The sequence below is a fragment of the Pelodiscus sinensis genome, chromosome 18, assembly GCF_052426305.1.
Source record: "Pelodiscus sinensis isolate ZL-2025 chromosome 18, ASM5242630v1, whole genome shotgun sequence".
In the NCBI taxonomy this organism is placed as follows: Eukaryota; Metazoa; Chordata; order Testudines; family Trionychidae; genus Pelodiscus; species Pelodiscus sinensis.
In genome coordinates this window covers 671,919-683,251 of record NC_143069.1, presented here as the reverse complement: position 1 = coordinate 683,251, position 11,333 = coordinate 671,919, and the positions used below count along the sequence as shown (strand labels likewise).

At 70.2% G+C, this 11,333-nt stretch overlaps 1 protein-coding gene across 2 annotated transcripts; it reads right to left on the bottom strand.

The window, feature by feature from the left end:
- Nucleotides 1–213: 213 nt before the first annotated feature.
- Nucleotides 214–10,937, bottom strand: ECH1 (enoyl-CoA hydratase 1). Of its 2 annotated transcripts, XM_075917207.2 has the most exons (10): nt 10,806–10,937; nt 7,975–8,152; nt 7,731–7,819; nt 7,278–7,402; nt 5,785–5,833; nt 4,956–5,020; nt 4,306–4,376; nt 3,836–3,907; nt 3,306–3,456; nt 214–622 (listed from the first exon to the last, which is right to left on the bottom strand). In XM_075917207.2, the coding sequence occupies exons 1-10, from the start codon at nt 10,852–10,854 to the stop codon at nt 518–520; spliced, it is 954 nt and encodes a 317-aa protein (XP_075773322.2). In that variant the 5' UTR covers nt 10,855–10,937; the 3' UTR covers nt 214–517. The 2 variants fall into 2 exon arrangements, with proteins under 2 accessions (XP_075773322.2, XP_075773323.2); XM_075917208.2 differs by lacking the exon at nt 3,836–3,907.
- Between the last annotated feature and the right edge of the window lie 396 nt (nt 10,938–11,333).

Here is an 11,333-nt window from a genome sequence, read left to right as displayed (position 1 = left end):
GGGGGCCGGGCGCTCCTGGGGCCAGCGGGGCCGTGGGCGGGGGGGCCGGGCGCTCCTGGGGCCAGCGGGGCCGTGGGCGGGGGGGCCGGGCGCTCCTGGGGCCAGCGGGGCCGTGGGCGGGGGGGCCGGGCGCTCCTGGGGCCAGCGGGGCCGTGGGCAGCGGGGGCCAGGGGGGCCCAGAGGCTCAGCCCCCCCCAGGCAGCAGAGGGCGGGTTTGCTGGGGGTTAGTTTATTAATCTCTCTGCTCTGAACTGATTTGGCCGGCGGCTTCCTTTGCTATGAAACGCGTTTGGGGCAGCACAGGCCCCACTCCCGGCCCACGGGGGGTGCCGAAGGCAGTGGGGGGGGCGGGCCGGGGGCCGAGGGCAGTGGGGCGGGCGGGCCGGCCGGGGGCCGAAGGCAGTGGGGCGGGCCGGCTGGGGGCCGAGGGCAGTGGGGCGGGCGGGCCGGCCGGGGGCCGAGGGCAGTGGGGCGGGCGGGCCGGGCGCCAGCCACTGGTCGGTATCCCGGGGCTCGGCTACAGCTTGGAGTACACAACGTCCTTGGGGCTCTTCTTCTCCAGGGCGGCCTGCGCAGATTTCAGGATGTCCTCGGTCTGCAGCATGCTCATGTTCCAGGTGGCCTGGGGGAGGCAGGGCAGGTGAGGGGGCAGGAAAGCCACTGGGACAGGGGAAATGCACACGACCTGGCCCCTCCAGCCACGGGCGGCTGCAGGCAGGGGCTGGGATAGCAGGGTGTGGGTCGGGGTTGAGGGGCACGGGCAGAGCTGTAGATGGGGAGCCCAGGGACTGGGCTAAGGGCAGCAGCAGGGCCGAGAGTCGGGGCTAGGGGCAGGGCTGGGAGCAGGGCTGCAGGTTGGAGCTAGGAGCAGGGCAGGGGGTCAGGGCGGGGGGTCAGGGCCGGGGGGCAGGGCCCGGCCGGGGGGCGCTCACCATGTAGCGCAGGCCCTCGGGCACAGTGTGGTCCCTGGAGTAGAGCAGGTCGGGGGGCAGGCCGGGGGTCAGGCCGGGGGGCAGGGCCGGGGGGCGCTCACCATGTAGCGCAGGCCCTCGGGCACAGCGTGGTCCCTGGAGTAGGGCAGGTCGGGGGGCAGGCTGGGGGGCAGGGCCGGGGGGCCGGGCCGGGGGGCGCTCACCATGTAGCGCAGGCCCTCGGGCACAGCGTGGTCCCTGGAGTAGAGCAGGTCGGGGGGCAGGTCGGGGGGCAGGTCGGGGGGCAGGCCGGGGGGCAGGGCCGGGCCGGGGGGCGCTCACCATGTAGCGCAGGCCCTCGGGCACAGCGTGGTCCCTGGAGTAGAGCAGGTCGGGGGGCAGGTCGGGGGGCAGGCCGGGGGGCAGGCCGGGGGGCAGGGCCGGGCCGGGGGGCGCTCACCATGTAGCGCAGGCCCTCGGGCACAGCGTGGTCCCTGGAGTAGAGCAGGTCGGGGGGCAGGCCGGGGGGCAGGCCGGGGGGCAGGGCCGGGCCGGGGGGCGCTCACCATGTAGCGCAGGCCCTCGGGCACAGCGTGGTCCCTGGAGTAGAGCAGGTCGGGGGGCAGGCCGGGGGTCAGGCCGGGGGGCAGGGCCGGGGGGCAGGGCCGGGGGGCAGGCCGGGGGGCAGGGCCGGGCCGGGGGGCGCTCACCATGTAGCGCAGGCCCTCGGGCACAGCGTGGTCCCTGGAGTAGAGCAGGTCGGGGGGCAGGTCGGGGGGCAGGCCGGGGGGCAGGCCGGGGGGCAGGGCCGGGCCGGGGGGCGCTCACCATGTAGCGCAGGCCCTCGGGCACAGCGTGGTCCCTGGAGTAGAGCAGGTCGGGGGGCAGGTCGGGGGGCAGGCCGGGGGGCAGGGCCGGGCCGGGGGGCGCTCACCATGTAGCGCAGGCCCTCGGGCACAGCGTGGTCCCTGGAGTAGAGCAGGTCGGGGGGCAGGTCGGGGGGCAGGGCCGGGGGGCAGGGCCGGGGGGCAGGGCCAGGCCGGGGGGCGCTCACCATGTAGCGCAGGCCCTCGGGCACAGCGTGGTCCCTGGAGTAGAGCAGGTCGGGGGGCAGGTCGGGGGCCAGGCCGGGGGGCAGGGCCGGGGGGCAGGGCCCGGCCGGGGGGCGCTCACCATATAGCGCAGGCCCTCGGGCACAGCGTGGTCCCTGGAGTAGAGCAGGTCGGGGGCCAGGGCCGGGGGCAGGGCCGGGGGGCAGGGCCGGGCCGGGGGGCGCTCACCATGTAGCGCAGGCCCTCGGGCACAGCGTGGTCCCTGGAGTAGAGCAGGTCGGGGGGCAGGTCGGGGGGCAGGGCCGGGGGCAGGGCCGGGGGGCAGGGCCCGGCCGGGGGGCGCTCACCATATAGCGCAGGCCCTCGGGCACAGCGTGGTCCCTGGAGTAGAGCAGGTCGGGGGCCAGGGCCGGGGGCAGGGCCGGGGGGCAGGGCCGGGCCGGGGGGCGCTCACCATGTAGCGCAGGCCCTCGGGCACAGCGTGGTCCCTGGAGTAGAGCAGGTCGGGGGCCAGGGCGGGGGGCAGGGCCGGGGGGCAGGGCCGGGCCGGGGGGCGCTCACCATGTAGCGCAGGCCCTCGGGCACAGCGTGGTCCCTGGAGTAGAGCAGGTCGGGGGGCAGGGCCGGGGGCAGGGCCGGGGGGCAGGGCCCGGCCGGGGTGCGCTCACCATGTAGCGCAGGCCCTCGGGCACAGCGTGGTCCCTGGAGTAGAGCAGGTCGGGGGGCAGGTCGGGGGCCAGGGCGGGGGGCAGGTCGGGGGGCAGGGCCCGGCCGGGGGGCGCTCACCATGTAGCGCAGGCCCTCGGGCACAGCGTGGTCCCTGGAGTAGAGCAGGTCGGGGGGCAGGTCGGGGGGCAGGTCGGGGGGCAGGGCCGGGGGGCAGGGCCGGGCCGGGGGGCGCTCACCATGTAGCGCAGGCCCTCGGGCACAGCGTGGTCCCTGGAGTAGAGCAGGTCGGGGGGCAGGTCGGGGGGCAGGCCGGGGGGCAGGGCCGGGCCGGGGGGCGCTCACCATGTAGCGCAGGCCCTCGGGCACAGCGTGGTCCCTGGAGTAGAGCAGGTCGGGGGGCAGGGCCGGGGGCAGGGCCGGGGGGCAGGGCCCGGCCGGGGGGCGCTCACCATGTAGCGCAGGCCCTCGGGCACAGCGTGGTCCCTGGAGTAGAGCAGGTCGGGGGGCAGGTCGGGGGCCAGGGCGGGGGGCAGGTCGGGGGGCAGGGCCGGGCCGGGGGGCGCTCACCATGTAGCGCAGGCCCTCGGGCACAGCGTGGTCCCTGGAGTAGAGCAGGTCGGGGGGCAGGTCGGGGGGCAGGCCGGGGGGCAGGGCCGGGCCGGGGGGCGCTCACCATGTAGCGCAGGCCCTCGGGCACAGCGTGGTCCCTGGAGTAGAGCAGGTTGACCTTGGTGCCCTGCACGGCCACGGGGCTCTTGGCCGCGATGTCGGCCGCCAGCTCGAAGGCGCCCTCCAGCATGGCCCGCTTGTCCTGGAACACGCGGCTGGGGAGAGGGGAGGGGCCACGTGGCGCTGAGGGGGGCAGACCCGGGTCCCGGCAGCGGGGTCCCCAGCCAATCGCAGCGCCCGCTCTCCCGGGGGCGTGGCCCAGCCCTCAGCTGCCTGGTCCACTGGCCCTGCTCCCTGGAGCACCACCAAGGGGGAGGGGCCTCACACGGGCTCCCGGCTCCGCCCCCAGCTCTGGGAGGGGCGTGGCCTCTAGTGACTGGGGGGCGGGGAGCCAGGACTCCGGGGTCCCATCCCAAACATCCACAGAGGCTTAGAAGCCCCCAGCCCTCTGGGCCCCCCTTGCCCCCCTGCTGCTGAGGCCCAGCTGCCCTGCCTCGGGGGGGTTGCGCCGTGTAACGTGCTGGGGGGGGCTACCTGACCAGGCCGCTGCTCTCAGCTTCGGGAGCCATCATCCTGCGGGCGGTGAAAGCCAGCTCGTTCACCAGGCTGGGGAGGCAGCACAGGGCAGGCGTGGGCGTGAGGCCTCCTCCCCCAGTCCCTCCACCTCGGCCTGCGCCTGGCTGCCCGGCGCCCAATGCCCAAGCCAGCTCTCCCCTTTGCAGGGCAGTGATCAGTGCTGCCCCACGGCGCCCACTCCCGGGCAGCGGGGTGCCGGAGCCACCCACAACGCAGCCAATTCCGGGCGGGGGCAGCAACGCTCACGTTAGGGTCCACGGTGCAAACGACTGCCCACAACAGGGGCTGTGCTGGGGGAGGATGGGGGCTGGAGGAGCTGGGGGGCATTTTCCAGGCCCCCAGATTCTGTGGCACCCACATATGAGCCCCTAGGGCCGTTGGCCTCCCCAAGAGTCAGCCAGAGCCTGCCCCGCGTCACGGGCTCACACCTCCGGTTCCCGATGATCCTGGGCAGGCGCTGCAGGGTGCCCACGTCTGCCGCCAGCCCGATATCCACCTCCTGCAGGGGAGACAAGGCAGGGATGGGACGCCAGGCAGGAGCGTCAGCCCTGGGCCCACACAAGGGAGCTGCGCCCGCAGGGAAACGGCGCCAGCCACGAGGGCAGCAGGGACGCAGTGCAGTGTGGCCCAGCCCCACCAGAGGGCGCCACGCGGAGCGGGACCAGGCACGTTTGCCAGCCAGCTGCTCGGGGGCGAGTGTCCAGGGAGCCCCTGTCCCCGTGACAGCTCCCGTCTGTCACTGGCAGGCCTGAGAGTCCGGCGGGGCTGGGCAGCCGGGGCTGGCAGGCCACCGGGACGAGCCGAGGGCTCAGCAGCTGGCCTGTGCCTGTACAGACCGAGCAGGGCCCGAGCTGGCGGGAACAGGGCCCACAGACCCAAGAGCCTCCCGCAAAGGCAGCCCTGGGGAGGGGCCCCCAGCCTCCGGCAAGCGGGGCAGCCGCAGACTGGTTTTCAAGTGAGCGCGGCTGGGGGAGCAGTGCCCAGCGGCGGAACAGCCGCGCATGCCGGTACGGCGACGTGCCAACGCCAGCCCAGCGCCAGCGCCAGCGCCCCCGCGCGGCCCCGCTCCGCCACGCACCTTCACTTGGAACCAGGCGTCCTGCGTGCAGTACCGGATGTCGCAGGCAGAGATCAGGTCTACGCCTGCAAGGCAACAGTCCTGCTGGTCCTGCTGGTGCCAGGAGCCCCGGGAGAGCCAGACAAGGCCTCCCCGCTGTGGCCGGGCGCATGGCGCCCTGCAGAGGGAAAAGCGCCCCCGCCCCATGGCTGGAACTGCGGCCAACCCAGCCCTGGATGCCTCTGCTTGGGAACAGCCCGGGGGAGCGTGCAAGCAGGGCCCTAACAGGCAAGCTCTGGGGGGCTCTGCGGCCGTCATCCCATCCCCTCTGTGCCCCATCCCCGTTAGCTGCGGGGCCCTGGTGCGGAGGCAGCACTCACCACGGCGCCGCAAAGCCGGCTCTGCTCCTCAGCCTTCTCCCAGAGCAGGGCGCATCGGGCGGGGCGCGCCCCTTCCCACTGTCGCGGCAGGCCTGACCCCAGCTGCTGCCAGGGTTCCCTGGACGCCGGGCGCTCGTGCGGCCCCTCAGGAGAGATCACACTGCTGCCCAGCTGATTGGCAGAGCGCCCCCACTGGGACTTCTGTTTCTACAGGTGGTGCACGCTCACACGTGCCATGGTGCACACAGAACATTTATTCTGCACACGAATGGAAAAGATTCCAGGCCAGACCCCCCAGCAGCCTCTCGGGTTGTGCAATGGGAGCAAAGCAGGGGCAGGGCTTTGGGGGAAGCGGGGCCAGAAAGAGGCAGAGCCTGGGCCAGGGGAGGGTGAAAGGCTTCGCAGTCTGCTGTGCCCCCAGGAGCCCTGAACTAACACAGCCCCCCCATTCCCAGCCAGATGGGCCTCACCTCCTCCGATGCAGGCTCCGTGGACAGCGGCGATCACGGGCTTCGGGCACTGGAAGGAAGCCAAGAGGGCGTCAACCACCGCGGAGCCAACGCAAACCAGCCCCTGCCCAGCTCCACAGCCCACCGCTAAGGTCCCTGCCACGTCCCGGCCGGCTGCCGGCAGCCTGAGGAGGGCTCCAGAGAGGGATGCCAGGAAGGTGCCATTCTCCGTGACCCCGGGGCATGTAACTGTTCTGAGCCGTGAGCGCCAGGCCCCAGGGGTTGGTTGCTATTCGGTCATTACGGTAGCACTTCCCCGCCTCGCGGCACCAGGCGCCCGGGCCCAGCGCCCCCAGCGGGTAACAACCGGGCGCGGGCGCTGGGCCGTCCAGACGAAGCGGCGCGAGGGGCAAGTCGGTTCTGGGGCAGGAAAGGCCGGAGGGCACGAAACGTTCTATGGCTGGGGGCGTCCCTTTGTGCAACGAATGACAAGCGATGAATATCCGACTGCCTCTTCTGCTTCTGCGATTCGCTACGGCATCTGGGCGAGCGCGGCAGTGCAAATCCTGCAGTTACTAATAGTTCAACCCCCCGGGGATGTATTTGTGACCAGGACCCAGGGTTGTGGCTCGAGTCATTATTATTCGCTTAGAACACCAGAGCGGCCAGACGGGGTCAGCCCAAAGGCCCACCCAGCCCAGTGTCCTGTCCTTGGCCAGGGCCGGGTGCCCCAGAGGGAACAGGGAATCCTCACGGGATCCCGCCCATTGCCCTTTCCCATCCCGGACAGAGGCCAGGGACAGCCTCCTGCCCAGCCTGGCGAACGACAGACCTAGCCTCCAGCATCTTATCTAGCTCTTTTGAAAACCTGTTCTAGTCGTGGCCTTCACACCATCCCCCGGCGAGGAGTTCCATGGGTGACTGTGCTAAGGAACTTAACTTTAGCTAGTACGAAGCCTGACGTTTAGACTGTAAGGCGGGGCAGGCTAGGTATGGGCTGCAGGCTGGATCTGGCCACCCCCTGAAACCCCCCAGCAGTCTCTCTGCCTGCCGCAGCCCCCAGCTGCTCTCAGTAGCTGGCTGCCCCTTGCAAGGCAGGGGAGGAGGGCTTGGGAAGCTGCAATGACTGGACTGGGGGTAGCACGTGAAGCCTCCCCCCGCACACGCAGCCAAGAGCCAGCCTGGGGGTCCCGCTGGGCTGCTGGCCAAGAGCCCACCTAGGCAAGAGTCTCCTCGCCAGAGCCTGCACTGGCAGCCCAGCCCCTCCCGCCCCACCTCCCACCCAGCCCCGGCACCTCTCCCCTCTCCATGTCACACCCCCTCCTCCATCCAAAGCCCCTCTCAGACCCAGGCGCCCTCCTGCTCCCCTCCGCACCCAGCCTCCACCCCAGGCCCCTTACCAAAAGCCGGGAGTGGGCCCCATCAGAAATAACCGCCCGCCTCTGCTCCCTCCTTGCGTGTGGTACACGCAGACCCTCCCTCCGGCCCCCCGCGCCAGGACGGAGCCGCCTCACCTTCTCCAGCACGCTGAAGGTCTCCTGATACTCCCGGATCTTCCGGCGGATGTTCCATGCCTTGCGGGCCGTGTCGTCCCCCTCCATCATCACGAACACGCTGCCCATCTCCATGAGGTCAATGCCTACGGGGAACGGGAAATCACTCTCCCCTCCCACGTCTGCCCCCAGCGGGCCGACCGGCCGGGGCCCAGACCGGAGGGCTAGTAGTGAGACCCCTCCTCAAGACTGCCTGCCCCATGCAGGGGGGTGGACTGAGCCTGGCCTGCCGAGGATCCATGGCTGAGACCAGAGCAGCCGTGCCAGCCGCGCCCAGAGGGGGGCGATGCTGAGACTGGCCCAGCCGGGTCCATTGGCAGCACCTCGTGCCTGCCGACGGCAGGGAGCCACCCCATCCCCGATACGAGCCGCTTGCCCGAGGCTCCCCCCTCCAGCCCGTTCTGGTTCCGGTACCGGCAGTGAACAGCTTCCCAGCGCCTGACACCACCACCGCGTGGCACTCCGGGTCCTGGGCGATCTTGCTGAAACACTCCACCATCTCCCTGCAGGGATCAGAGCAACAGGGGCTGACGCGCACTCCCTGAGGGGGCAGTCGACACCCCACGGACAGCCAGGGACCGTCTGCTCCCCTCCCCTTGCTGTCCAGCCTCAGCGTGGGGGGAACTCTGGAGGCCTTCCAGCCCGGATTCCCAGCTACCTCCAAAACGCTGCGTTCATGGCGTTCCGCTTGTCTGGCCGGTTCAGCTCCACGTGGAGCACCTTCTCCCGCGCCCGGGACACCGCCAGGGTCTCATAGCTGTGAGCCGCAGGGGCTCCTCCGGCGGCCGACGCCATGGCTCTGAAGCGAGGCAGCGGCCGGATCTGGGCAGACAGCTCTGGGAAGAGAGACACCACTCGTCCATGCCAGGAACCCCGGCAGACAATTCCCTTGGGGAGATGCTGGGCAGCATTTAGTACAAGAGGAGCAGTGCTGCCCAATGGATAGAGCATGAGACTCAGGACTCCTGGGTTCTACCCTTGGCTCTGGCGCGTACATCCGTTCTCCCGTGCCTCAGTTTCCCCTCCCCCTCCTTCTTCTTAATCTGTAAGCTCTTTGCCTGTGACAGCACAAAGGGACCTCTGGGTACGTTCAGCAGCCCCTATGGACCACGTGGGGGCTGCTGGGGGCTTGGTCGTTTTGAAAAGCAGAACCCGACTCAGAATTTCGTAGCCCCAAGAGATGGAACCAAGTGCCTCAGCCTCTGGCTTCCGGGCCAGCCGAGAGGGAAGTTCAGAGCAGGGGGTTGGAGGAATAATTAACCGAGGGCGGTGTGGAGAGAGCACGATAAGAAGAGTACATAACGAAGCCCTCAGCGTTGCAGACCATGAGGGTGGGAAAGATATTCCAGGTGGTGCCTGTTCAAATCTCTCTCTAGGTGTGGAATTTATTGCGCGGTTTTATTGACATAAATATGCCACCTTTCCCCCAATTTTATCACAAAAGGAGCCACCCAGATTCTTCTCAGGCCTTTCTAGGGGATCTCAGACCTGCACAGCTTGGGCGGTTTTATTTGTATGTATGATCAGTCCACGGCCTTTTCATCGGCAGAATCTTCACCGCCCACATGAGGGGGATCACTATTAGCTGCATTTTGCAGATTGGGGAAACTGAGGCATAACGGGGGGACACGACTTGCCAAACCTGGAGAGAGAACCCAGGAGTGCTAGCCTTTTGCCCCTCCCTACTCCAACCACTAGGACACACTCTCTCTCAGAGCTAAGACCTGAACCTGGGAGTCTCGACTCAGCCCCCTTGCTCTAGCCACTGGAAACCATGGCCCTCCCACAGCCAGGTATATACCGCATGAGTCCTTCCTGCTCTAACTACAGCTGGGCTAGAACCCGGAGCTCTTGACTCCCTGTCCTCCATTCTGTCACTGTCCCCACTCCACGCCTCAGTTTCCCTGACTATAAAGCAAGGACACTGACCTATGTCTGAGGGCTGTGTGGCTGGACTCACTTGAGTCCGCAAAGGGCCTTAGGGTGTTTGACTGGAAGGTGCTAGAGAAAGCCCTGAACACCTAGGACAATTGTCTGCCCACAACGCCGCAGCGCTAGTGGAGATGCAACCTTTCCCCTAGTAGCCTTTGAACAGGCTGATCCCACTGCAGGGGGAGGGGAAGAGCCGGTCAGTTCTGTCTGCACCCAGAGCAGCTGGGACACAGGTAACTCCTTGCCCAACTCTTTCGCCTGTGGCCGAGCCTGGCTCAGGCCTCCCTGCTTTGCTTCCGTTTGCATCAGAAAGATGCCAGGGAGGTTCCCGGGGAGAGCCCCAGGGCCGGAGCAGATCCCGTGCAGCTGGAGCGCTTCAGTGCGGACACGGCCAGGACCCACGGCAGGGCTCTCCCTGGGCACGGCTCATCCGCCTTTCCCGGAGCCCAGTGGCCTTGGCTACGCTCTCCCTGGGCACGGCTCATCCGTCTTTCCCGGAGCCCAGTGGCCTTGGCTACGCTCTCCCTGGGCACGGCTCATCCGCCTTTCCCGGAGCCCAGTGGCCTTGGCTACGCTCTCCCTGGGCACGGCTCATCCGCCTTTCCCAGAGCCCAGTGGCCTTGGCTACGCTCTCCCTGGGCACGGCTCATCCGCCTTTCCCGGAGCCCAGTGGCCTTGGCTACGCTCTCCCTGGGCACGGCTCATCCGTCTTTCCCGGAGCCCAGTGGCCTTGGCTACGCTCTCCCTGGGCACGGCTCATCCGCCTTCCCCGGAGCCCAGTGGCCTTGGCTACGCTCTCCCTGGGCACGGCTCATCCGCCTTTCCCGGAGCCCAGTGGCCTTGGCTACGCTCTCCCTGGGCACGGCTCATCCGCCTTTCCCGGAGCCCAGTGGCCTTGGCTACGCTCTCCCTGGGCACGGCTCATCCGCCTTCCCCGGAGCCCAGTGGCCTTGGCTACACGGGGGGGGGGGGGGGCAGGTCTCACTCGGGGATGGAGACTTCACACCCCTGAGCCACGTGAGGGTGCAGAGCGGGGTGTGAACAGGCCGTGTTGGGATCCGCTGGGGCTCGTGTCGAGTCCTCCTGGGGGGGGGGCTACCCCCCAGCCCCGGCAAGGGCACGTGCAGGGCCCCCGGGGCAGGCTGGTCACAAGCCAATTAACCGGGAGCCCCCCCCCCGGGAAACTGAGTCAAGGGCGGGGCCTCCACGGGAGACACCTGCCTGTCTGTCTGCAGCAGGGGGGCGGGGCGCGGGGGGGGCCACAGGACATGGAGGCGGGGCACAGGGGTCATAGGTCACGGGCGGGAGGGCGGGGCACAGAGGAGCCCACAGGACATGGGGGCGGGGCGCGGGGGGCCCACAGGACATGGGGGCGGGGCACAGGGGTCATAGGTCACGGGCGGGGCACAGGACATGGGGGCGGGGCACAGGGGTCATAGGTCACGGGCGGGGGCGGGGCACAGGGGGGCGGTCCCGCGCCAGGCCCAGCGGGAGAAGGGGGGCCGGAGGGGGGGGCGCCGAGCCCCACAGGGGGCGGGGGGGGGGCCGGGTCCTCACGTCTCAGCAGCTGCCGCCCCCTCAAGCCGGAGCCCGCCGCCGCCGCCATAGAGCGTCGCTCACGTGACCCGGAACCCCGCCCCCGCCGCCATCTTAGCTCCTGGCACGCCCCAGCAAAGATGGCGGCCCCCGCGCGGCCTCCCCGCCCGGCGGAAGTGCCCCCCCGCTAGAGCGCCACAGCCCGGCGGGACCGGAAGTGGGGGACGGGGCCGCCCTCCCCCCCGGCCCTGGGGAAGCAGCGACGGGAGCACGCGAGGGGGGGGGGGCTGCAGGCCCGGCTCCCCCCCCCCCCCGGCCGGACACCGGCCCCTCGCCCCTGCCAGCCCCGCACGTGGAGCGCCCCATGGCCAGAGCAGAATCCAGCTCGTGCCCCGCACGGTGCGGCTCCTAGTGTCACCCCCACGCGCTCAGCAGGGGCCACTGCCCTGCCCCCCACACTGGGCACAGGAGGGGCCATTGCCCTGCCCCCCACACACTGGGCACAGGAGGGGCCATTGCCCTGCCCCCCACACTGGGCACAGGAGGGGA